This window comes from Vidua chalybeata, chromosome 20 (genome assembly GCF_026979565.1).
Source record: "Vidua chalybeata isolate OUT-0048 chromosome 20, bVidCha1 merged haplotype, whole genome shotgun sequence".
Taxonomy (NCBI): domain Eukaryota; kingdom Metazoa; phylum Chordata; class Aves; order Passeriformes; family Viduidae; genus Vidua; species Vidua chalybeata.
The window spans coordinates 359706-384969 of record NC_071549.1 but is presented as its reverse complement, the minus strand read 5'-3'; the positions used below and the strand labels follow the sequence as shown (position 1 = coordinate 384969).

Here is a 25264-nt window from a genome sequence, read left to right as displayed (position 1 = left end):
TGTTTCACTAATCCAGCCTTCAGCACTTTGCCCTTAGCAGTCACAGGCATCCCAAAGGGCAGGATTTCACCTGGGAGCAGGGAGCTCACTAGCAGAAGGGATTTGCCACACCTGAGACATTTTGCCAGCCTCAGCCACTCCCTCCAAGAGATGCCTTGGGTAGAAGATGGATTTTCTGGCTAAATAGGTGAGATGAAAGTGGGGGACAACCTGCCTGACATGGGAGAGACCAAGTCTCAGCAGGCCAACAACTCAGGGCAGTTCTTTGGGGAGCAGGAAGAAGGATGACCTGGGCTTCCTCATCTCCTGTCACATTCTGGGCACGCAGTCAAAGACCTCTCCACTGCAGAGAGGATGCTCAGGCCTCTGGTTGTGCTCCTGAGCCTGGATTTTCTCTCCCAGAACTCTAAACCCCCTGCTTGGCTACCTGGAGCTGCACATGAGAGCAATAGAGGCACTGTCCTTCACCAGCTGGCTTGTCTCTGTTGGAGGTTCCTTAGAGTGCTCTACTCCTTCCCACGCTTATCCCTGGGGAGGGTTTGCTTTGCATTCCTCCTTTCCCTCATGGCCTTGTCCTGCATCATGTTCCTAGTGCTGCCAGCTGTGGCACATCCTCATCTGGGCAGAGACCTCACCAGAGTGGCCAAGGGTGTGCTTTTAGAGGGAGCAAAGTCTCTGTAAGTCCTGACAAGGACATCAGGGAAGGTGGTGGATTTTGCCAAAAGCAAGTCTGGCAGGATCAGCTCTTTGTTCTCTTGACAAGTCTGATCAGCTCAGCGCAGAACAAGAAGTGGCTCCAGCTTGCGGCTCAATTGCTGCTGAAAAAAAAAAAAAAAAAATTATGGCTTTTTGCCACGGAAATAATTCATTCAGAAACCAACAGTGGGAGTTTTATGTTCCTCTGCTCTTGCAACTCACTCATTCGAATGTGACAAACACCAGCACTGAATGGAGCAGTGACAAAGGCTTTGGCTGCAGAAAGGCACCCTGTGGCTGGCACCAGCAGGTGACAGCTTTGCTCATGGGAAATTTGCACCTTCTGCTCACCAGCTGCTGCCTGAAAAGCACAAACCATGAGGCTGATTATGTGCATGGGGCACAGGGGGATGTGGGGAGGTGTGGTGGCTGTGATGGGACCTGCAGCTCTGTCTTTCACCTGGAAGCTCTGAGACAGGCCAGCGTGAGGAAAGAAAACATAACTGAATGTGAGGAGGTGAAAAAGGAGAGAAGGAGGAGGAGGAAGAGGAGGAGGAGGTGCTGCAAAAAGCTGCTGCAGCTGCAGCCCCTTGGTTATGTCACCAGTCGGTGCCCACAGAGGTGCTTTGTCAGCTGGAATGTTGCTTCCCCCAGATTGCCGGGAAGCCTCCTGGACAAGGGGTGCAGCTCCTCCCGGTCACAGGCACTCCTCGGCCCGCAGGGCTCCAGCTTTGAGTCACCGCCTGCCCCTCCTGGAGCTCTGCACACCGATCCCAAAGGAGCTGCCCTTGCAGACCTCTGGTCCCAGTTTCTGGTTTCGGTTTTCTACTTCTGTCCACTGGTTTTCGCTTTGCTGGCAAATCCCAGAGCCCTCTGCTATTGCAGTTCCTGCAGTTTAAGTGTTTATGAGCTGACCCCTCCCAAGCTTCCTTTATTATTCCTGGAAAAAAGCCATTCTTTACCACTTTAGCCTCACTCGACTGGGGTATGAGGTTTGTTTTGGTGCAGGCAGGGTAGAAATAGAAAGCTAAAATTATTCAAAGGAGAAGCATGTAGGGAAGATTGTTATGAGGATGCTGAGTCTTCACCCCTGGGATATAAACAGTGACCAGGATTAGCCCAGAAGCTTTCAAATTCCTTCAAGCTCCCCTGAAATCCTGTCCTTGCCTAGAGACACAGGTCACAAAGCCATGAACCCAGGGCAGGGGAATGGGGGTACTTTGCCCATGGGTGACAGCGAGGGTTCTCCCCAGGCTGGTGGAGGACTTTGCCAGCCTCCCCCTAGGAGGGACAGCTCTCCCCTGAGGGACAGCTCACCTGTGGGGGCTGCACTATCCCAGTTCTGGCACTGAAGGATGTTGGAGCACAGGAAGGATTATTATTCCATCCCTGTTAGTTCCTGTAGCCTTTTCTCCTCTTTCCATAGGTCCACAAGTGGATGCAAGCTCTGGGGAGTGGGATGATCCATTTGGGAGATGCTGGTGGCTTCACCTGGGGCAGAGGTGAAGTGCTCTGGGGGTCACAGGACTGTCCCTCAGGTGATCTCTGACTGAGCCCAGGTCCCTCTACTCCCACTCACAAACTGACCCCAGCAAGTCCCAGCGTATGGCTGCACACCCCTGCACAGTCCCCAAGGAATGCAGGAACCCTGTGGCTATGGAGGAATGGGGATGCTGTGGCTGTGGAGGTAGTGGGGGGATGCAGGAGAGGCCATGGGGGTTGTGGAAGGATGCAGGGGCCCACAGTGGGAGGCTGCAGGGCCATGAAGGGATGCAGGAAAGGCTGTGGAGCTGCAGCACAATCAGTGAGCAGTACCAAAGCTCCCCGAGCCCTCCCCTCTCTCCCAGGGGATGCGGGCGCCAGGCACAGCCCGTGCTAGCTGGGGCAGCCAGACAATATCCCCTTTGAAGGGCACAAACCCATCTGGGGTGGAAAAACCCTCCACGTTATGGGGGAAAGGACCTGCACTTCAGGGAAGCACTGCCGAGCACCCCTACCTCCAAACAGCCCCACACATGGGAAGTGGTTTTACAGCTTTGAATAAACCATGAGGCCAGTAAACAGCAGTGCATGAGCACGCTGTTCACTGGCAGCTGCAGAGCTGACACCTTGCTGTGGGACTGGGGCTCACACCTCCCGTGGGGCTCTGACCTCCCTGCAGTGATACAACCCTACCAGGACCCTGCAGAGAGGGGCCAGCGCTGGGCAAGGGAGTCCAGGGGGCCATCAGTCCCCATCCCTGGAGGGGTTTAACAGATGTGTGGATGTGGCACTTGAGGGCCTGCATTAGTGGTGGCTCTGGTAATGCTTGGAGGATGGTTGGACTCAATGATCTCAGAGGGATTTTCCAGCCTAAATGATTCCACAATTCTATGATTAGGGATGTCCCCCAGCTGTGGCAATAGCCCTGACACAAGTTTGAAGGTTATCCCTGCTCTCAGGGGAGGCTGTGGCTCTAAGCTGTGGGGATCAGCCAGACATCCCCTGCTTCCTGGGGACACCTCCACCCATCCCACCCAAAAATGCCTAGAACACTGCACAGCAGGAGCACCAATGAAAATGAAAACTATTTGTGTCTTGTTTTTTTTTATTTTTCCTTCATTATAACGAGCAGGCAGGGCCCACTGTGTTCACTAAAAGTGGGTTTGGTATTCGTAGAATCATAGAATCAAAGAGTGGTTTGAGTTGGAAGGGACCTTAAAGAGCACCTTGTTCCACTCCCCCACCATCGATAGGGATCCCTCCCACTATCCAAGGCTGCTCCATGCCCCGTCCAGCCTGGCCTTGGGCAGTGCCAGGGATCCAGAGGCAGCTACAGCTGCTCTGGGCACTCTGTGCCAGGGCCTGCCCACCCTCACAAAGAAGAATTCCTTCCTCATATCTATTCTAACTCTACCCTCTTCTAGTTTCCATCCCAGCAGAGCTCAGAATTTTCAGCCTGGTCCTCCCTGCTTCTTTCTGGGGGACTCAACAATGATCTGAGCAAGGTGGGCAGAGGATGCAGCCCCAGCAGAGACACTTTTTCTGGTCCTCCATGACATTTGGGGTTTGAGGGATGCTGAAGGGGGTAGGTTGGGTATGTACCACCCCCTGGAGCCAGCAGTCAGGGTGAAGCAGAGACACAGCCCCACAGTCACCTCCCTAAGGCTCAAAAATTGCAAAAACTCAGGTTTTCCCTTTTTCTTTTCTTTTCTTTTCTTTTCTTTTCTTTCTTTTCTTTTCTTTTCTTTTCTTTTCTTTTCTTTTCTTTTCTTTTCTTTTCTTTTCTTTTCTTTTCTTTTTCTTTTCTTTTCTTTTCTTTTCTTTTCTTTTCTTTTCTTTTCTTTTCTTTTCTTTTCTTTTCTTTTCTTTTCTTTTCTTTTCTTTTTTCTTTTTTCTTTTTCTTTTTCTTTTCATGCCAAGAATGGAGATGGGTGTGAAGCAAAGAGGCTTTTTTATTTCACCTTAATTTGCTTTGAAATACTGTACAGTTCCTCCTCTTTGGTTTGCTCTGCTTCAAAAGGAAGGCCAGGAAAAATCAGAGGCATCAGCCATTAGAAAGAAGAGTGTTCCCTAGAATATTTTATTTTGTAAAATGCCTTTGCTGGAGAAAGATGGGACCTTTAGCAAGATACACATTTCTTATCAGCTATGACCAGCTTCCTGTCCAGACATGACTTTGGGGAAGCACAAAGTGTTTTCTGTGAACCAGCCAGAGGTGACCAGCCAAGGTGGCCATGCTCTCCCCTGGACCCACCACCCTGGAGACAGATGGTCCCCAGTCACTCCCACAGGCACAGCTTCTTACTGAAGTCAGTTTCAGAATGTGACATCATCTGAAAAATTCCAACATTTCTCCAGCAATGACAAGAATGGTGGGGGTGAAATTTCTGGACACTGGTGGAATGTCATCAGTGCTGGAGCTGGAGCAGAGCAGGATGGAGCTGCTACAGGGGTTGGTGAATCTTGGCTTAGGGGCAATTTCTGAACTCAGGACATCTTTAATTACTTCCTTTTCTGAGTGAATCGCAATTCCTCAGCATTAAACCGTGTAATAAATAGGAACTTACATCAGCCAGTCTCACCAGTTTTTCCAGGTTCTCCTTTCATTCAAGACAGAGAATTTCCCTATTTCTGACAGAACTTATTTTGGGCATTTGCTTTACTTAGCACTTTCTCCTGGGATTTTTTGGGGGACTTGTAGAAAACCTCAGTCATATCCCTCTATGTAAAACAGGGCATCATCAACCAGACTCCTTCAGATGGCAAATCCCCCTGACTCCAAGCACTGTCTGCTGGGTCAGGAATTCTGAAACCACCAGATGGGAAAACTTCTTTCTTACACCACCACTTTGCTGTGTAATTAAATTAATCCCCCCTGAGATGCTCCAGCCCACTTTTCCCGTTCTTCCATGGCCATCTTCATGTCTCAAGGCAACTCCCAGGGAAGATGGTTCCTCATCTGAGACACACTCAACCTCCCTTCCTAAAAGGAGGAAGAGCTGGAAGAGATTACTTTCTCTTTTCATCATCATTGGAATGTGGGAAATGGGTAAGAAAACATTTTTTAGGAGCACATTGCAACATCCCAGGGCATCACTGGCATGACTGTAACCTACCACCTCCATCCAGCTGGCCATGAGCTGGCAGAGCAGGATCTTTTATCAGATTTCTAAGGAAGAATTTGATTCCTAGAAACCAAGCAACTTGGCTTTGGGGTTATTTTTGGCTCTCAGCAGTAGAAAAGTTTCAGCCCTTACCAGTCCCCTGTAAGACACTTTACCTAAACTAAACTGATCCTAAACTGACTCAAGAAATTTTTGCTTTGATTAATTTCAAAATAGCCCCTCAGAGTCTAAAATAATTTGGTATGTGCTTGCTGACAAAAGGATTAAGGCACAGAGGTGTCCAGCTGCCTGAAAGGAAAAATCTGTCATTGAAAATATTTGAATAATCAAAGCAGATCCCAAACTAATTCTTGTTTTCATGAAACTCGTCTTTTAGCAGGACATTCTCCACATTTTGGCACTGTGCACCTCGGGAGCAGGACGGGAGCACTTGGCTGGGGGTGCCAGATCTCCAGGCATAACCCACGGATGCTTGAAGGCACAGTCCGAGGGGACAGCTCAGAGGCAAACCATGCTCCTACATCCACGTACAAGTTATATTCCCTGAGCAACCAGACAGGATCCAAGGGAGCTGATGCTCACCCCCTCCCGGCCCAGCTGGCATCCGTCGGAACGCCAGGTTCCCACCTCCTGCCTGGCTGGGCGCCCTGCGGGTGGAGGCAGGCTCTCTCCTCATCTTCCCAGGATATTTGGAGACAAGCAAGATGACAAACAGAGTGAGGCAATGGGATATAAACTGATGGGTGAGCCTGCAAGGTGCCTCTCTGCAAAGATGGAAATGGGCCAGATCAGCTGTGGAAGGGGATGCTCAGCTTGGCAAGAGCCATATTTGCTCCATGGGGTAGATCTGCCCTCCCCAGCCTGAGTCAGAGACACCACCACAGCTCCCAACAGGAGCCTCCCTGAGGGTGGGACAAGTCTGGGGCATCTCCTGTGCCTTGTCCTCTGGAGCCCTTGCTGCCCACCTGGAGCATGGAGCTAACCCGGTACAGCTGGTGGAGGGCTGAAGGATATTGGGAAAACACCAGGTTATTTAGAGAAGATTCCTGGGGCAGAAACTGGAAACCTTTAACAGAAAGAGGATGAGTCAGTGGCCAGTGCTGCTGGGGGGAGTGCAGATGTGCCAGGGTGAGGTTGGTTTGCTCCATGTATGTTATAAGCCTTCCACTGGTATTTAGGAAGTGTCTATCAAGACATCACCACTCCAAATAACAAAATGGAGACATTCCCCAGGAATGTCTGCTTTCCTGTAGAGAACAGATATCCTTCTAAGAACATCTCACTACAGCTGGACAGCCCTCAGCTCTTCCCAGAGCACTCATCACCTCCCTGCCCGGCCTTCCCTCTCCTCCTCAGGAAGTCTGTCAGACCTCCATGGCTCTCTGGAGGGTTGTGGCTTCTTCCCAGTGACCCATCCCTGTCTCAGCCCTTGCCCAGCCTTCACAGAGCTCTTACTCTCTCCTACACATTGGATTGTTTCCCCAGTCTGTGGTCATTTTCCCTCATCAGCTGAGACAGGATACCTTTTTCTTGCCAACATCCCAGTTTCTGCCCATGCTCTCACCCCACAGTTAATCTGCTCCTCATTTTCAGAATCACTGTTTCCTTCCTCACCCTGCTCCTGGAACTCCTTCTGCCTCATCTTCAGGGTTACAAACATCCACACTTCTTTCAGCTCTCTGCATCCCCATGCCCAGACTACCAGTAGCTCTTGAAATGTAACTGTATAATCTCTACTAAAAAAAAAAAAAAAAAAAAAAAACCTGTAAAATTAAATTATAATTTAATGTCTCCTTATAGGACCTGGGGTGCATCAGGCAGTTCCAGGAGATAACAAGTAGCCCATCTCAGCATTCCTTTCCTTTAAATTGAGGAGGATACTTGAGTGTTTCAGCTTCTCAGATTCCTCTTTCATGCCCATTGCTATCTATGCCAGTGCCTGCAGTGCTGTCACAGCTGCAGGACCTGCCCTGAGGCACCTCCAACTATGGGGAACACATGCAGAACACTGGTGACAGCTCCCACCTCCTGCTCCTGGGGCACCAAGGGCTTTGCAAATACGGGAGAAGTCCTTGGTAAAGGAGACTTCAGTCTCTTTTTCCCTAACCAGCCTCATCCCACTGATGCTTCTGGGCCCTCCAGCACAGCTTTTTCATGGATACACTCTCCCTTCCAAGCTGCCGGGAAGGTTGGGTAACAGGGGACTTAACAAATGCAGGAACCTCCACAGAGGAACTTCTTACTAAGGGACAGGCATGAGAGAAGCAGATGACAGAGAGAAGCCACAATGACAGTTTCATATCCTGTATCACTGGGGAGGCACTAAATCGAGCAGGGAGCTTCTCTCTTCCGGAGCTGGGGCTGCTCTGTTCCATCATGAGACTGCACCACAAGTGGACTCTGGTGGAAATTCCACCATGCCTACGCAAGCCTTTGCACAGACCTCTCGCCCCATAAATTGAGGGGCTGCTGATGGTCTCAGCATCAGACAGCAAAGAGGCTTCCAAGCTACCCTTGCCTGCTCCAGCTCCAGCTACCACTTCTCCAGCAACATGAAGGTGTTTGTGGTTGCCCTCACCATCCTCATTGCTGCCTTCTGCTACCAGACCTCTGCTGCTCCACGTAAGTCCAGGGTCTCCCCACCCTCCCTAAGTGGGGACAGGAGAGATGTTGCTGCTGGGACAGCCCTTTCTGACAGCAATTCTGCTCCGGGTCCCTCCCTCTGTCCCACCATCTTCTGGCAGGTGCTCTAGGGTTGCTCAAAGACCATTAGCATAAAAGCTAAAGGTTTTTTACCCTTTTTAGGGTAAAAGCACAACCATGCCTCCCACCCCTGCTACAGGGGTCAAACGTGGGCTCCCTGAGGAAGGCTAGGGCTGGCCAGGTTTGGGCTGGGAGATGTTGCCTGGTGGCATGGGCTGTGTCAATGCCAGCTCAGGCTGAACCCAACAGGGAAATAACTAAAGGAAGAAGAAGGAAAAAGACACCACCTCTTCTCTTCCTCCTCCACATAATCCCTGCTCCCTAGACCCAGGGATGGGCAATCCCAGCTCCCTGCACTGTTCCCCATCTTTGCCACTGCTCATAACTGTCTTTGCCCTTCACAGTTGGCTCCGACCCACCAACCTCCTGCTGCTTCTCCTACATCTCCCGGCAGCTGCCCCGCAGCTTTGTGAAGGATTACTACGAAACCAACAGCCAGTGCTCCCAGCCTGCTGTCGTGTAAGTCCCTCCTCCAGGGCAGGGGTGGTTTTGGGCTGAGGAGCCAGGGAGGGAAAGGCCCTTTTCCCAAGACAGGGAAGGAAGGCTGGGATAGACAAGAAGTACAAGGTGATGCTTGGAGCACAAAAGCCACATGCTGCTCCTGCTCTACCCCTTTGCAGATAAAACTGGTGGCTGCTGGATAGGATGGGTAAGGCATGGGGCTGCTCATCTTTGGGAAAGGTGGAGCTTGGGCAGGGCTCTTGTCCCAGCCCTGCAAGTATCCAAGGCCAGGTTGGATGGGGCTTGAAACAACCTGCTCTAATGGAAGATGTCCTGCCCATGGCAGGGGGTGGAACTGAATAAACTTTAAGGTGCCTTCCAACGCAAACCATTCCACAATTCTATGATTCCGTGATTCCCCATTCAGTGCTCTCCCACCAAAATCTGACCTCCTTGCACCCCACAGCTTCATCACCAGGAAGGGCCGGGAAGTCTGTGCCAACCCCATGGAGGACTGGGTCCAGCAGTACGTGAACGAGCTGGAGCTGGACTGAGGTCCTGTACAGATCCAGCTACTCCATGTCCCCAGCTGCCGGGATGGACGAGCGTGACCAGCTGGGGTCCATTGGAAGTGTTTCAATGTCATTTAGAGCTTGCTGAGAAACTGAAAACATTCCAAAACCCAACTTAATGTTGTGCTATTTAATTTTTTTACAGGGGAGGGATCAGGTGCAATAATTTTGAGATAAAAAATATTTTTATTTAATATGTATGTATATATTTTTTTTAATCTGTAGACTCAGGTTATATTTTCTGTATTTAAGTAAGTATATTTTTGACATAAAATTCAATCCAGATGTCAATAAATAAATATTTTTGTAAGAATCTTCTGTGTTTGCCTCTGTTACAATCCTTTGGGATGACAATAGCTGAAATTATAATAGTGACATGACAGCAGGTTCTTTATTTCCTTTTCCACACTGTCAAAACTTTTACGAGCTTTCTGTGTCTGAACATCCTGTTTTGCAAAATAGTAACAAGAAAAGCCATGAAGGAGGAGTAGTGAGGAGGGCAGGGATTACATTCAGGTAACTTGTCTCAAGCTTTTTATAAGGTATTTGATCTCCATCCATTATGACAACTGAAAGCTCATTAAATTCTGTTTCTGGCCCCATTACAGTCAATCAAAATATTACCTTTAGGGGCTGAAATTTAACATATTGGCTGTTTTAGAGAAAGCTTTTTGAGAGCTACAGATAAAATGGATCAGCTATTTCCAGACCGAGGGTGGAAAAAATATGTTTCACTGCAAGAATTTTAGAATTATTTCATTAAGCTATCATTTAGCTGAGACATGAAGCTTGGCAGATATTCCCTCTCAGTAATACTTTGACTCCAAAACCTGCTCATCTCTGGAGATGCCTGTCCAGAAATGACCATGCCAGACCCCAGCCCAGGGCAGGACCTACACCTGCAAGGAAGCATCTCCCCTGGTCTCCCCCTGGAGCTGATGAAAATGGAGCCCACCTTAGTATGGGTACTTAGAAGGCATTTCCCATATCCCTGATGGTATTTCCCACACCACTGGTGGCATTTGGGATGCTCTGATCAGCTCTGGACAGGCTCTGTTGGATCAGCAAGGAGTATTTGGGTTCCTCCTGCCCAGATCTCTGGTGGACTCCACGGAAAAATGCTCAGCTCACCACACTGCATTTCTATACTGGATTGGGGATTTCAAACATAAACACCAGTGGGACACAGGCCAGCAGGGCAGGAGGCGGCCCTGGGGAGGGGTGACCTTGAGCAGACACAGAGGGTGGATGGTGAGCAGGGAGAGGAGGATCAGGTGGGGCTGGGAGGGATCAGGGTGTGTCTGAGGGAGGAAGGAACACATCGCTCCTCACTCAGGGAGCTGCATCCCCCGGCTCCTCAGCCCACGGGGCCCTGTGGATCCCATCAGTCACCCCACCCCAGTGCTGACTGCATCCAGCTTAAAATAGCACCCTGGGAGGAGGGAAGTGAGGTAGAGAGCCGGACCAGAGCCCCCTTCCCTGAGATGCTGCTGGGAGGGGAGGGAGCCCATGGCTGGGAGGTTCAGATGGACATCACCACTGGCCTGGGAAGGGGCTGGCTTTGGTGAAAGCCTGGACTCACCAGACCCTGCACACCCCAGGGCCAGCTCCAGAAGGCAGACTCATTTTGACCACTGAGTACTAGCCACCCTGGGTGCTGCTGGATAGATTCACCCTAAGGACTGAGATTGGCACAAAGCCTAGTGCCCAGAGCTGCCCTCACTCCAGGGAACAGCAGGAATAGGAAACAGGAGGGGGAAGACCTGTGATGAGATTATCCCAAAATCACTTGAGCCTCCACAGTCCCTCTTGGATACAAGCCCTGCCTGCCTCTGTGGCACTGGCACTCAGGTTTCTTGTGGAAGGGCACAGGGTCATCCAGTGAGTTCCATCCAGCCCGGGAACTGCTGGAGCCTGCGGCAGACAACCTCTTGTGCAGAGTCCTAAAGCTCCCGGGACGCATTCCAGCCTCCCGCGGCCGCGCCCTCCCCCTCGGCCCCACGGTGCCTCAGCTGGCTCCTCACAGCTGTTCGGGAGCTTGCAGGAGCCCGGAGTTACTCAGGTCTTTCTTGATCTTGCACCCGCCTGTGTGTGACAGCTCAGAGGAACCAGCGAGGAGCTGTAACTCCACACCCCCGCAGAGAGGTGAGAACTGCGCACCTTCAGCAGAGTGGCCCAGAGGAGGCAGGGGCTGCAGTACTCATGGCACCATTCACGTAACACATAACACGTGTTCACAACAACAGGTGCAACAAGTGAAGATAAGAATTATTTATCATTCTTTTCTCTGATCTTCTCACAGCCTTTCCCAGCACAATGCCTGGAAAAGTTGTGCTGCTCTCTGTAGACAGAGAGCTGCTGCCACAACCTTCCATTATCCAGGTTGCTTCAAGCCCCATCCATGCCAGGGCTGGGGCTCTGGGTAACCTGTGCCAGGGTCTTCTCATCCTCATGGTAAAGAGATTTTTCTCCGTAGGAAGCTCAGGCCCAGGACTCAGGGCTAATTGTGGTGCTCATCCCTCCCATAAACAGTCTCATGGGGTGCTCAAGCAGGTGGACACCAGAATCACAGAACATGCTGAACCAGAAGGGATCCTTAAGCTTCAGGCAACGGATGAAGAGAAAAGTGGGGCTGGGACCAAAAGGAGGGTGGTTTTCTGGGGAATTTTCTCTGGATTCAGATCAAAACAAGAACAATGCTGTCAAGGGTTTTGGAATTTGTAAACTACTCATCCTGAAATCAGAGTGTGAAATTTACTGAATGTTTTGCACAATGTATATAAAAATAATTCTTTTTTTTGTTTGTTTGTTTTGTGGGGGTTGGTTTGTTTGGTAAAGTTTTTTTTTTTTTTTTTTTTTTTTTATTTTGACAAAAGTTCTAGGCAAGCCTAGCTGTGAACAAAAATTCAATCATTACTATGATAAGAATATAATTTTTATAATATATGTGCACATGTCTCCATATTTGCTGTTTGCATCACTCTAGTGTGTCTGTAGGAATTTTGAGGTACATCAAATACCAGAGGAATCGGAGGCTGGAGTCAAGCATCTCACAGAAGGAGGAGCTGGGCTGTGCTGATGGGGATGTGGATTGAAGCCAGTCAATGTTCATGGTCTGAGCTTTTACATCTCCACTTTTCAGAGAGGAATTAGACACACTGAAGGCAAAAATGTTTGTGCACCCAGAAGTGCCAACTCCATGCCTTTCTCCCCATGCCAGGGCCCTGGTTTGCCACAGAGAGGGGAGCCTCAGTCCTGCATCCAGAACAGCTCTTCCCGGAGATACCGTGAGCAGAGGGTGTGTCACTTCTGAGGGACCAGAATCCAAAAATATCATGTAAAAGGGGATGGGTTTGTATGCTGCATACAAAAGTAGTGTTTTCCTAAAATGGTGAAATATCCCAGACTTCCAGGGCTAAGGAAGACACATAAGTATTACAGAAGAAATTGTGCCTGGCTGTTGCCTTCCCTATGATGGCCAACAAAAGGCAGAAGTGGCCATGAGGACCCAAAAGGACATTTCTGCTGAATTCTTAGAAAGATGCAGACGATGACTCACATCCCCCTGAGATGATGAAGCATTTTCTTCTAGAAGAGAAGGATGCAACATTTTTGAGAAAGCACATTTCTAAAGCTGCAGGTCTGTTAACTGTGCTGACTCATAACAGGGGACACTACCAGTGCCTGGGAGTGAGCAAACTGCCCCAGGAGCCAGTGCCTAAAGTGTTACTTTAATCTACTGAATGCTCAGAAAAAACAGTAACACCCAATCCATGGTCCCTCTGCTGGATTTGGTATCTCAAGGGATTCCTGCCTTCAGCCGAACCACATCCCTTGAGCAGAACAGTCGTGGCTGGGGTAATAGTCCAACTCGATGACCTTAGAGGTGTTTTCCAACCTGAACAATTCCATGATTCAATGATTCTCTGCTGTGCAGTGCAGCCGTTCCCTCTGGATGAGGCTGAGCAGGATCTGGTCCTTGCAGGACAGGGTCTGTGTGGAGGCTATAGCCAGACACCAATGCACTGCCACCAAGGACAGGGACAAACTCCACTTGCCATGGCTTAGAGAGAAATCCTGCTTGCAAATCACCCCAGGATCAGTTTCAGGGCAGCAGGGAACTCCCAAAACCAGGTCCCGGTGCTCCCAGCTGCTCTCCAGCTGCCCATTGCCAACCAGTCTGGGCATCAGAGGGCAGACTGGTATCTGCTCCAAGCAGCTCCTTAGAAGCACGTGATGCAGAGTCCACCAGATGGAAAATATGGGAGCCTACTCAGAGCTATCTCATACCTTTGACCTCCACTGTCCTTCCTGGGGGAAGAAGATTCATGATTGCTAGAAACACTTTGGATGCTGCACTGGGGTGAGCTCACATCCTTTCTGCTCATTCATTTCTTCCCCTACTTGCAAGATCTCTGAATTGTTGCACTTCCTTCTGCTTCTTCTGGAAATGCTTTACCTACACCCCTCCCCTCCCCCGCCCCAGCACTGCAACAAGTGCCACTTGTCTGTCGCCTGCCAGGAGCAGGTTGCTCTGGACAGTTTCTATTCCATCACCTCCTCCCACTCCTAGTTCAGTGACATTTACCCTGGTTCCTTCCCCACACAACAGGTTTCTGTGGCTATCCTCACCACTCCCTCCACCAGCTGCCTTTGCTTTCAGCTCTTTGTTAAGGTATTGAAGTTCATGTCCTTTCTTATCTCCTCAGGCTTTATAAAGTCCTTCTCCATGGAGTGAATGTAAGATCACAATCTCCATGTAATATCTGCAGGGTGTCAATGCACTGCAGGACTCACTAAGACCTATCATCCTTCTCCTTCCTGGGATGTGTCAAAGCTGTGACTGAGCTTGTCTCACTAGTCTATTCTCTCTGTTGTGCAGCCTCCAGAAGAAAGATCCTGAAGAAGTGTGGGACTCCCCAAAACACAGCAAAACTCAGTCAGGAGGAACTGCTTTCCGAGTCCAGCTAATTTATTCACTAGAAGACTCCTAAAGCATCATCCAGGGCATCCCCAGAGAATTGGAGAGAGACCATTTACAGGGGCCTGGAGTGACAGGACAAGGGGGAATGGCTCCCCACTGCCAGAGGGCAGGGTTAGATGGGATATGGGAAAGAATTCTTCCCTCTGAGGGTGGGGAGGCCCTGGCACAGGTTGCCCAGAGCAGCTGTGACTGCCCCAGCCCTGGAAGTGTCCAAGGCCAGGTTGGGCAGGGCTTAGAGCAACCTGGGGTAGTGGAAAGTGTTGCTGCCCATGGCAGGGGGTGGAACAACATGAGCTTTAAAGTCCTTTCCAACCCCAACCAGTCCAGGATGCTATGATAAATTGTGCTGAGCATTTCAGACTATGTTTTACCAAATCTCATTTTATTTGCATTGAATTAGATTTCAAATTGAGCAGCTTCTTGATTTCTGCCTGAAGAACATGCTGCATAGCCACTCCAGCTGGTAGTCCAGGGCTGGTGGCACTGCTTGCACCCCATGTGCCATGGGGCAGTGTTTTGTGCACCCAGGGCAGCGTCTCCTGCCTCCTGGCCCTGTGCAAAGAGACCACGGCCCCACTCAGGTTCAGATGAGCTTTTCCTCCAGTGACACACTGGCAGCCTATTCAAGGCAAGAGCCTTGGGGCAGCAAGACAGCCTGGAGAAGAGATGTTCCAGGGGATGGACAGACCAAAGGTGAACATTGGAGACAGAGTTTGGGCTGTTTTTTTCTTTCCCTGGATCTTGCAGCCCAGAAGTACCCCTGCCCTGTGATGGACAGCTCCCCACTTGGAGCTTTCCAACCCATGGGGTTTTGAGGGGCAGTGGAGGGGCTGGAGCTGACAGACTTGGAGGGGATCTCCTGACCAGGGGACCAGAGACAGCAGCCCAGGGACCACCCACATCCAAACAGATGTCCTCTCTCTTCACTCCAGGGCCCAGTACCACAAGCCTGGGGTGAAGCCACCACACAGGCAGCTGCCACTCCCAAGTCCCTGCCTGGAGAGCGCTGCTGTGTCCCACAGATGCCACAGTGGGATCTCTCAAGGAGCCTCTCCGGGCTGGAGAGGATCAGGTCCAGCAGCACTCTTTGCCTTCTGAGATGTTTGAGAGTAGCAGCACTACAAACCCAAACTGTTAATTGTGGTAGTGGGATTTTGAAGTTTATGCTTAAGAAATTTTTTAAAATATTGCAATGGTTTGTTCCTATTCACCCCTGTTCAGTTTTCCTAATAGTCTCTCCCCAAAGTTGTTTTCCACCTGTTTTCCCGCCTTTCCCCATGTCACTTCTGGTGTATGCCTCCCTTACTTCCAGATCCTTCCCTGTCCATCCTCTAAATCCTGCCCCTGTAGCTTGTCTGTCAGTATCTGCTACACCCATTTATCTAGAAGCTTCCCTGTCAGTTAGGATTATTTTCTTTCACTCACTGTTATATTAAGTATGCACTCTCCCCTTCTCCTTCCCTATTGGTTTTATGTTTACATATATCCACCCCATTCTCCTCCTATCTAGCTCTTGATTTGTTGTTAGGCTGCCCCACCCCTGGGGACAGCCCACCTTTAAAAGTTGTCATTTTTCTCTATTTCTTGCCCTTTTTGCCTCTGCATTCCCTTCGAGCTGCTACACTGTGTCACCTGTGCTGCTCCCTGCGCGGGGAGGAATAAAGACTGCTCGGAGACACAAGCGAGGATCCTTCCCTGTTTCCTTTGCCTCGATCCTTCAGCGTGGGTCCACTCTCACCGGCCGTTTCTGTCAGTAAGGGACCAGAGCCCGCGGCTGAGCCGCTGCCCTGTGCCAGCCAGTGGCTGGGGCGGAGAGCGGCTGCTCTTTGGGAAGAGTGGCTCAGAGCTGGCCGGCGGCCTGAGCCACCCCCTTCTGCAACCGAGGCACGGCGTCAGTTAACCACACAAGGTTCCCCAAATCAAGCCTTTATTGCTTTATTCCAATACAATTCACATAAAAGTCAGCACTACATGGCAGGCTGGGCACATACCCTGCTCCAGCAGCCTGTGAGATGAGTATCAGGGCATCGGTGATCAGAGGACTCCCCTGTCCCCATTACTGGCTGCTGCAAAGTGCCTTCCCAACACGTGGCACACAATGGGTGTCACACATGGCAGGTCACTCCAGCAGCCAGAACCATGTGAGAATCCTGCCAGGACACTCACCAGGGCACTGAGGTTTTCCCCTAGTGCTGCCCCACTCACCGGAAGAAACTGTTTGGGCTCCCAGGTCTTTGCCCACCAGTGACAAACCAGAGCAGCTACTCTCACAAGATGATGCATCCGGTTCCCTGTGGGTCCCTGACCCAGGAGATCACCAAGGGCTCTGCATTTCTGCCCCCCAAAAAGGCACCCAAGAAGAAGAGAGGCCGGAGATTGCCTGAAAACTTGTCAGTGAAGGTGTAAATGTGGGAGCGGTCGCTTACGTTGTAGAAGGATATCTCTCCCGCCTCATAGTCCAGGAAGATCCCAACGCGCCGGGGTCTCACACTCAGGGTCACGGGGGACACGGGTATGGTCAGGGCCTCATAGGTGCCCCCATTTTGCAGCCGCAGCACCCAGTAACCATTGTTGGGGGAGAAGAGGATGGAGCCTTTCCGGCCAGCAGCCTCTCGGCACAGCCCCAGGCCCCACTCAGGCTTGTCTCCCACCTGCACCTCCCAGTAGTGGCGGCCCGAGAAGAAGCCCGGACTGCCTAGCACCACCGGGGTGCTGCTGAACCTCTTGGGGTTGTCAAAGAGGGACAGAAGCAGCTTCTTGCTCCCGCGCCGGACGCTCTTGCGGTCTTCTGACACAGTGAGGTCTGGGTGTGCCGTCTCTGGGTCCAGAATCACGTCCACTGGACAGAGAGAAGGATGGAAGGATGGAAAAGGTTTCAGGCATCTGCAGGCACAGACACAAGCAGGTGCCTGTGACCTGAATGCTGGGCTCTCCCAAACCATCCCACATCACACAATTATTTGCTCGTGGTTTTGCACAGCTCCCAGCACTGCCTGGCAGTGGGGAAATGTAATATAGAAAATCAGCCACATTGAAATATTTGCTGCCAGGCTACAGAGCCAAGCCAAGGAGGGCAGTTCCACAGCTTCAGGAAGAGTTCTGAAAGCAAGAGGTCGTGGGCAACATGGTGCTTGAACCCCCCGAGGGACATCCTGGGCTTCAGGGTCACTTCACAATCCGTCCAAGACCACAACAAAGGTCTTCCACCATGGAACCAGCCTGAACTCATCAGTACCCAAAATTGGAGCAGCTGGACAAAGCTTATTGGAAAAACCTCCCTGTGCCCCAGGGTACTGGGGAAAACCAGAGCCCAAATCTGCCAGGAACTGCCCCCTCACCTTTGAACTTCTTCAGCATGTCCCTCATGCCCAGGCAGCGCTCAGGAATGCTGTAGTTTTCCTTCAGGGTCACAGACACAGCCTTGGGGGATTGGAACTTTACCCCTTCACACCTGAGAAGGGAGGGATGCCCTTGGGCTGTATCCAGAGCCTGCGCCAAGGCCCCTCTCCGGCCGGGAGGGGGGACAATGCCCTTTTGTTGCCCATCGCCTCCCTGGAGCTCTGGCTGGGAAGAGCACTAGGGATAATTACTTGCATATTGGCAATCCAAATGAGATCAGAGTTAAATGATACAGGGAGCAGCAGTGCCAGGCCTGGGGAAGGAAGGAACAGAGCCACTGGGCAGTACATCCCTTAGGAGGGAATGCAGTTCACATGTCACTAAGCCAGGCAAGACCTTGGCTCTGACCCCTGGACAAAGAGGATGGAACCTCTGAGGGATTGTCTCAGTCCCTCCTGTATCTACCCCAGGAGGACCAAAGCAGATGCTGGGCAGAGAGGATGGGGTGGTTGTTGTGGAACAGGTACAAACATCTGCCTCAAAGCCTGGAGGCATCCAGGACAGTAGGAGGAACAACCATGGTACCTGCCAGGAATAACCAATCATGGGTACCTACCAGGAATAATCATGGCACCTACCAGGAAAAATCACCCACCTACTCAGGATGCTTTTCATGTCCTAGAAGACAAAAATGACTCTGGGTTTGTCTGGGCCAAGCCACCCACCCAGGTGACAAAGGCACTGGGGCTGAGTTAGTGGTGCTGGTGGCAAAGCCTAACCTTGAGCAGCCCATCAGCTGGCTGCTGGCTCTTCCCTTTTATCTCCAGGATCAGCTCCTCCAGCAAGCACTTCTCCTCCACCAGTCTGGCCAGGTTTTCATTGATCAGCAGCAGAATCTGCTTCTCTTCCTCCTCCAGCTTCTGAAGCAGTAGCTTCTCCTCATCAGCCAGCAGCCGATGCAGCTTCCCAAACTCACTCACAATCCTCTCCCGCTTTTTCTTTACTGTCTCCTTGGCATAAGAAGATTCATGGGGTGAACGTTATCCAGGCAGCCAAGACAGAGCCGGATGCTCCAGCATCCATGCCCGGAATCAGGCCCTGGGAAAACACTGCATTTTTGTGATAAAGGCATGAATTTAAAAACCAGCCAGAGACAAACTTGTGCTTCCACCTCACTGTAGCTCCACTCCACATCCTCAGTTTACCAGCAGCAGGACTTGCGTGGGGCATTTCTGCTCAGCTGGACCCCAGAGGTCTGAGCTGTGCTGGGCTGCAAGGAGGTGCCCTCAGGTGTCGGGGTAGGTTTTTATTACAACTCATACCTCCAGCCAAATCCAGGCTAATAAACTGCTTGGGCAGGTGGCCAATGCTGGAAAAATCCCCAGTAAAGGGCAAGAGGTAGAAAAGTCATAAAATCATGGAATGGTTTCAGTTGGAAGTGATCTTAAAGACCATCTGCTTCCACCACCTGCCATAGGCAGGGACACCTTCCACTAGACCAGGTTGCTTCAAGCCCAATCTAGCCTGGACTTGGACACTTTCAGGGATGGGGCAGCCAAAGCTTATTTGGGCAACCTGTGCCATGGCCTCAGGACCCTCACATGGAGGAACTTCTTCCTTATATCTAATCAAAATCGCTCCTCTCTTAGTTTAAGATTGTTTCCTCATGTCCTGTCTCTATCTGCCATGTAAAGGAAGCCCTGGGGCTGTGGAGGGATGGAAAGGCAGAGGAGGCTCCCTGGGTTTCACTACAAGGTGAAGAGGTAGCAATGGCAGGGTCTGCCAGTGCTTTAGGGCTTTTCACCTCATCCCTAAAAGGTGGCTGGAAACCTGGAGCTGCAGAAAGACTCTGCAGTGAGCTTGGGCCAGGAAATCTCAGAATGAAGATAAAGGAAAGGAAATTGAACTCCTTTTTTTTCCCTGTCCAAGTACACCATTCCTTGGACCTGAGTCATGAAGATTTAATAAGCCAGGGCAGCCTCTTCCCCCCACCATCCACATGGGACTCTTTGCTCATTTTGCTATAAAAGCACAACCAGAGGAAACTGGAGGCAGCTGAGCCACAACCCTGAGCCTTGACTCAGGCAGATGGGAAGACAGTGACACAGCTCTCACAATCTCTGTCCCTCTCCCCCACTGGGGACAAAGGGCTCATAGGCACATCCTCAAAACCCACCACCACTTGCCTGGACTGCCACAGGCAAGGGAGCTGAGCAAAAAACTAGGGGAGTTCAGAGAAACCTGTTTTCCCTGCCAGAGCTGATTAACCATCCGCTCAAATTCAGGGCTGGATAACTCTTCCAGCAGTTTCATTTCCTTTTCTGCAGTTACTTTTACTTTCCAGTTTTCACCCCAAGAGACTTGAAATGCAGCTGTTTGCTGGCGTCTGCTCTTCCCAGAACTGTCTGGAGTGGGGCAGAGTTGCAGTAATTCAGCTTTTTTTTTTCTTATGAAAATACTTCTGGTTCCTGTTCCTGTGGAGCAGAGCTCACCACACAGCTCACACCCGGCTTGGAACTCAAGCACATGTTGTAAAACAAAAAGCAGTAAAAAATAGCCCATGTCTACTTGTTTAACCAGCATAAAGTCCTCTTGATTCCGGGGAATCTGGCATGCTGCTCCTTGCAAATCTTTTTATAGAGCCACACACGGTTACTGAGCCTGGCTTCCAGCATTGCTCATACATGTGACAGCAGAACACGGGGACACAGCCTGGAGACAATGATAAATCTGTGTCCCCAGACAAGATCATTCAGGGTGACTTTTTTAAAAATCCTGGTATCTCTGAAGCTCATTCTTTAAGAATGAGACAGAATTAAGACAGGCACCTGCCTTGCACTCCTGGGTTTTCATCCTTTCTGCTGACTCACGCTTCTTCACCTCCTCAACTTCCTTTGAAAGACTCTCCAGGGATTTCTGGAGTTTGACCTGGAAAGAGGAAAAATGGGCTCAACTCACCCCAACAGCACCCACTGAGCACTGCAGGTTGGCTGGGTCCCCTCTGCCTGGGGGGAGACACTGATCCAGTGCCAGGCAGTGCCAGGCACTGGCACCCGAACAAAGCAGCTGTGCTCTTCACTCCATTCACAGCATTAACCCTCCCCATGCTCCGCAGGTTTCCCCTATGTTTTTCCTCACTATTAAGGCTCTAGAGACCAAAGCGACAGCCCTCTTTCAATGCTGGGGTGAAGGGTGGATGGTGGCACTGCCGGGATCATAGCTGGGATGTGGAAACCCCACATGGGATGCATGCCAGCATCCCTCCACCGGGGCAAAATGTCCTCTGGGACCCACCGGCTCAAGTTCTCCAGGGGTTGTGAATGGACAGGGAGCCAGGCTGCGTCCCTGAGCCGGACGGATGGCGTGAACCTCGGTCCACCAACAATTTGGAAGATAAGGCGGGTCCAGCATTATCCCTGCAGCGAGGGCGGCTGTGGGGAAGGGGGGGGGGGTCACCGCCTGTGCCACCCCTCCTTCTGCTTTCCCAGCGATGCCACTGGGCATGTTGGGATCCCGGTGGCCGCACACCCCCGTGCCAGAGAGCCTCGGGGCAGGACAGGGACCCCGGTGCCTCAGCCTCCCCTACCTTGTAGACGTGCGCCGCCTCCTCGATGGGGTAGACTGTGTGCGGGCGGTGCTGCAGGGATTCCCGACACACCACGCAGATGGGCTCCTCGTCCTCCTCGCAGAACAGCTTCAGCCGCTCGTCGTGCTGGGGGCACAGGGGGGTCCCCGGCTCCAGCTCGGGCCCCAGGCCGCCCCGCAGCCCCAGCTGGCGGATGCTCTCCACGATGTTGGCCAGCTGCCGGTTGGGTCGGAAGCCGCTGCGGTGGCAGGAGGCCCGGCACTGCGGGCAGGAGAAGGGCCCGTCGGCCCACAGCCCCTTGTCCTGGCAGTGCTTGGCGATGCAGCCTCGGCAGAAGTTGTGGCCGCAGTCGATGCTGACCGGTTCGCTCATGTACTCCAAGCAGATGGGGCAGATAGCCTCCTCCTGCAGCCGCTCCAGGGCACCTGCCAGCGCCATGGTGGCGCGCTGGTCTCGACGGGCGCTTCCCTCGCCCCTCGTCAGCCACCAAAGGCAGGCTCGCAGGCAGCCTTGGCTGGCACAGCCCCACGGCGAGGAAGTACCGTCAGTGCCAGGAAAGCCTGGAGGACGAGCCGGCCTCGCTACCGGGTGGCACCGGCCACGGAGCCTCCGTGCCGCTGGGGGGAGGAGCTGGCACCGGCCGGGACAGCTGCAGCCAGCCCCAAGGGCTGGCACTGCCTCCAGCCCGGCGGGGTGAAGCCAGAGAAAAAGCCCGCGGGGAGAGCGCGACGGATCAGGAAGCACCAGAAATAACCCGTGGCCAGAGACAGCCCCGGGCCGGGACGGTGGTGGAGATGGGGTCGGGTCTGGTGATGGCTGAGCTCAGCAGCCCGTGGAGCCCCCGAGGCACCTGCCCGCTGCCCAGAGATGTTGGCCGAGGTAAAGGACCCTTTGCCGCACTAACAATTGTGCCGAAGCATCCCCCGTGACACCCACCCACTGCAAAGAGCCGGGAGTTTGGGAATGTGCCGCGGCAGGAGGCAGGCGGGACAGGCAGGACGAGAAGTGCTCTCCCTTGCATGCACAGAGGGGCTGGGGGACAGCCAGGTGTCACCCCATCACCCACAGACCCTCGAGTGTCAGCCCTGACCCCCTTCCTGCCATTGCTATGCACCCCAGTCTTTGTGGAACATCCCAAGAAGCGCTGGGAGGAGTTGCAAGTTTTGCTCCTTTTTATTATATAAAAATAACTTCCAACACCTTCAGTACAAAGGGGAATGAAAAGTTTCACTGAAAATGTCAAATAAATTAAGAATGCCTTTGTACAACCTTCCATAAAAGAGCTAAACACTGAGTTGAATACCCTGCCAAATTCCCAGGCAATGAGAAAATAGACTGTGTCGTGGAGGTGTCCATGAGAGCACGTCCTTGCAGAAGTGGTGCTTGGAGAGAGCAGGGTATTGCTTATCCACTGTGCTTATTGTCCCTTAATTGATTCATTATGTCCTGGACCCACTTGTCATTAGGGTTGGCACAGACCAGCTTGTCCTTGATGGTGGTAAATCTGGAAAAGAAAATCCAGTGAGGAGAGGAGAAGGAAAGGAAAACAGAGAGGAGAGTGGGACCACTGCTCCACGTCAACAGTGACACCCATCAGACACCTCTACAGGCTGCAAAACAGCCCTAGGGAAATGGGGAGGGGGTGGCTCCATGCCCTTACATCCTGCTTTCTGTATTTAAACCACTTTATCCCCAGCATCTGTACATCTGGGACACCATCTTGGCTGGGTCCCACTATCTGGGGTGAGGGGGATGACCAGCAAAAGCTCTTTTGGCTCAAATCTAATAAGGAGGTCCACAAACTGGCTGCCTTGGATATGGGATTGCCCTCTGATATGTTCCCAGGCTGTTCTTCCCACATGGGAGAGCCCTGCCCAGTGCTTTTCCATGTCAGGATGAGGTATAATGTGGGGTTCCCTCACGCTGTCAGGACAAGCAGGGTCCTCAGAAGCAGGGCAGGAGATTTACTTACATCACAGCTGGTGGAGAGCAGTGGCTGCCTGTGCGCTCATACTTTACCACACGGCTCAAGGACAAGGGTCTGGTGATGTACTCAACACAGCAGGGACCATAAAAGTTGAGAGAAACTGAAAGAGAAGTTTTCTGTTACATCAGACCAGGAAAAGTGCCAGTGGGGAGAAGTAGGGTCAGAAGATGAGAAGATTCCCACTGGAGGAAGTGCTGCTCCCACAGTGGGCTCCCACCACAGCCATCTTCCCATCAGGGAGCCCAGGTAAGACAGGCCTCTCCTTTCCTGCACCAGATGCTAGTAAGAGTGAGCTGACAAGCATTACTAGACCTTATACAGGAGACAGAAAGAGGAGAGAGCTCCCAGAGAGGAGAGATTTGACTCACTTGGAGAAGAGGTGGCCTGGTAGCAGATGACAGCCACAAAAAGTACAGAAAGGGCTGCTGTGAAGGTCTTCATGGTCCTGTTGGGTGGAGATGAATTGTAGGAGTGAGGCTGGACTGTTGCAGAGTGTCCCTCACTGTGCCTGGTGTGGGATCCCTGGGTTCAGCCCTCTTTATATAGGGAGACAGCAGCCAAGGATGGAAACATTGCTGAAAGCCGTGACACACTGGAAAAAGTGCAGTGTCAAGGATACCACACAGCCCTGCAGAAGAAACCGTCCAGAGCCCTGATGACAGCAGCGTCCTGACATGGCACAGGGTGCGATACCATGGGTGATAAGATACCATGAGAGGACAGAGAACAGGATATGACCTGGCATTTCATTTCCCCTGACCTAAGGGCTCTGCAGAAAACCCAGAATTAGTAATTTGGAAGATCAGTAGGTGGACCTCTTGCCTAGAAGTCACAGCAGTGGATGAAGGCCAACCATGGTTGTCACGTACTTTCCCAGAAGATCTGCATCATGGACAAACAAGAGATCTCACCTCTGCCACAGCAACTGGAGCAGGGCAAGTCTGAGAGTCAGGCTGACCACCCGTGTGCCCACCCAGCCATGCTGGGTCCCACTTGCAATGGGGGCTTCCTCGTGGGACTCTGAAGGCCATCAGTGCATAAATGTGCAGAGCAGAGGGTACAGCACGGTGCAATTCCAGACCTGGGCTCCTCTTATGTCCTTGAGCATCCCTTGCAATAAGTCTTTAGGGAACCGGTTCTGCTACATCACAACTTCTCAAATACTAGTGACGGCTAAAATAGTATTCAGTTCTTCATGGACATGGGAATCGGCCACCAATGCCCACAGAGAACTTTAGGAGCTGACGACCATGTTAGCAGAGCAAAGCTGACAAAGATGGTTATTTGGTTCCAGCAGTGTAACACTAGCACCCTCCTGACACTGCTCTGTCATTGTCCCAGCTGCCAAACACACATAGAGAAAAGGCTTGGCTGATTTAGCACATATTGCTTGGGATGGGAATGGTGTGTCTGCACTGTCAGAAAACTGTTGGAAATGTTACATCACTCCAGAAGAGCTCTGCTGTTTTCCAGGCAAAAGTTTGTGGACAAAGCCTCAGGAGAGTGGAGGAAGAGCAAAGTTTCCATGGTGCTAGGAAATGTGTCTGGGTGCTGGGCAACCACAGCCTCAATGGGAAAGCAAGAGGAGCAGGCTGCCTTTCCTGATGGTCCAATAACAAAAGGGGTCTTGCTCCTCTATGGAGGAGGATGATCACGAAATAGAACCTCCCACCCAAAGTGGGGTTCCTTGTAGGAAACCAGAAGAGGAAATCAAAGGGAAATTAAGATATTCCCTGGAAGGGCAGATTGCAGGCCTGGGGCTCCCAAGTGCTCCAGGGCATGTGATAGATAATCAGCACATCTCAGGAGACTGAACTCCATGGAAAAGTGAGACAGAGTCATTGGAGGGTGCAGGGTGCTGCCATGGTGGGGTTTGTTTTACACAAAGCTTTTTCTCTGACTACAATACCCTGTTACTAAGCATGAACAAAACTGAGCCTGGGTGAGACCACACATGATGCTTTGGTGCTAAGGAGGTGCAGCTACAAGCCTGGGGAGTGGACAGCTGAGGAGGACCTGCCTACAAAGACCTGGGAGCACAGGGCATGTTGCTAGGTCTCTGGAAAGACATTTCCTTAGCAGAGACATATCTGCCCCTTCCCACAGCAGGCAGGCAGGCTCCATGCAGCCCACAGATTCTCTGCTGCCATCACAGCCCAGTTCCCAGCTTAGCCTTGGCACATCCATTCCCTTCTCTGAAGCTCTTTTTCCATGGATTGGCTCGCTTTCATCCCAGCTCCTGTTAAGGGGTTAAACTCCCAGAGTGAGAGTCAGTTGAGACAATCAGAA

The 25264-nt window shown here is 51.6% G+C and overlaps 3 protein-coding genes across 3 annotated transcripts; 1 reads left to right on the top strand and 2 right to left on the bottom strand.

Annotated features, from left to right (window-relative positions):
* Positions 1 to 7087: 7087 nt before the first annotated feature.
* On the top strand, positions 7088 to 9346 carry LOC128798107 (C-C motif chemokine 4 homolog). The gene is made up of 3 exons (XM_053961322.1): positions 7088 to 7925; positions 8411 to 8525; positions 8974 to 9346. Exons 1-3 carry the CDS (start codon positions 7856 to 7858, stop codon positions 9059 to 9061), a joined length of 273 nt encoding a protein of 90 aa, XP_053817297.1. The 5' UTR covers positions 7088 to 7855; the 3' UTR covers positions 9062 to 9346.
* Positions 9347 to 15982: 6636 nt separating this feature from the next.
* LOC128798259 (E3 ubiquitin-protein ligase TRIM39-like) lies at positions 15983 to 21600 on the bottom strand. Its single transcript, XM_053961573.1, has 6 exons — positions 20989 to 21600; positions 20235 to 20330; positions 18182 to 18412; positions 18058 to 18080; positions 17402 to 17514; positions 15983 to 16902 (listed from the first exon to the last, which is right to left on the bottom strand). The coding sequence occupies exons 1-6, from the start codon at positions 21424 to 21426 to the stop codon at positions 16331 to 16333; spliced, it is 1473 nt and encodes a 490-aa protein (XP_053817548.1). The 5' UTR covers positions 21427 to 21600; the 3' UTR covers positions 15983 to 16330.
* A 625-nt stretch (positions 21601 to 22225) lies between these two features.
* Positions 22226 to 23583, bottom strand: LOC128798211 (C-C motif chemokine 4 homolog). The gene is made up of 3 exons (XM_053961508.1): positions 23344 to 23583; positions 22961 to 23075; positions 22226 to 22492 (listed from the first exon to the last, which is right to left on the bottom strand). Exons 1-3 carry the CDS (start codon positions 23414 to 23416, stop codon positions 22393 to 22395), a joined length of 288 nt encoding a protein of 95 aa, XP_053817483.1. The 5' UTR covers positions 23417 to 23583; the 3' UTR covers positions 22226 to 22392.
* Positions 23584 to 25264: the final 1681 nt, after the last annotated feature.

What these genes read in the sequence shown, in the direction of transcription:
- LOC128798107 (XM_053961322.1), top strand. Translation starts at nt 7,856, where the DNA reads ATGAAGGTGTTTGTGGTTGCCCTCACCATCCTCATTGCTGCCTTCTGC. An exon ending in CCAGACCTCTGCTGCTCCAC is followed by an intron (nt 7,926 to 8,410) that starts GTAAGTCCAGGG and finishes TGCCCTTCACAG; the next exon opens with TTGGCTCCGACCCACCAACC. An exon ending in TGCTCCCAGCCTGCTGTCGT is followed by an intron (nt 8,526 to 8,973) that starts GTAAGTCCCTCC and finishes TGCACCCCACAG; the next exon opens with CTTCATCACCAGGAAGGGCC.
- LOC128798259 (XM_053961573.1), bottom strand. Translation starts at nt 21,426, where the DNA reads ATGGCGCTGGCAGGTGCCCTGGAGCGGCTGCAGGAGGAGGCTATCTGC. An exon ending in ATGAAAAGCATCCTGAGTAG is followed by an intron (nt 17,515 to 18,057) that starts GTGGGTGATTTT and finishes CTCCCTTCTCAG; the next exon opens with GTGTGAAGGGGTAAAGTTCC. An exon ending in CATGCTGAAGAAGTTCAAAG is followed by an intron (nt 16,903 to 17,401) that starts GTGAGGGGGCAG and finishes CTCTCTGTCCAG; the next exon opens with TGGACGTGATTCTGGACCCA.
- LOC128798211 (XM_053961508.1), bottom strand. Translation starts at nt 23,416, where the DNA reads ATGAAGACCTTCACAGCAGCCCTTTCTGTACTTTTTGTGGCTGTCATC. An exon ending in CCAGGCCACCTCTTCTCCAA is followed by an intron (nt 23,076 to 23,343) that starts GTGAGTCAAATC and finishes CTTCTCTTTCAG; the next exon opens with TTTCTCTCAACTTTTATGGT. An exon ending in TGCTCTCCACCAGCTGTGAT is followed by an intron (nt 22,493 to 22,960) that starts GTAAGTAAATCT and finishes TTTCTTTTCCAG; the next exon opens with ATTTACCACCATCAAGGACA.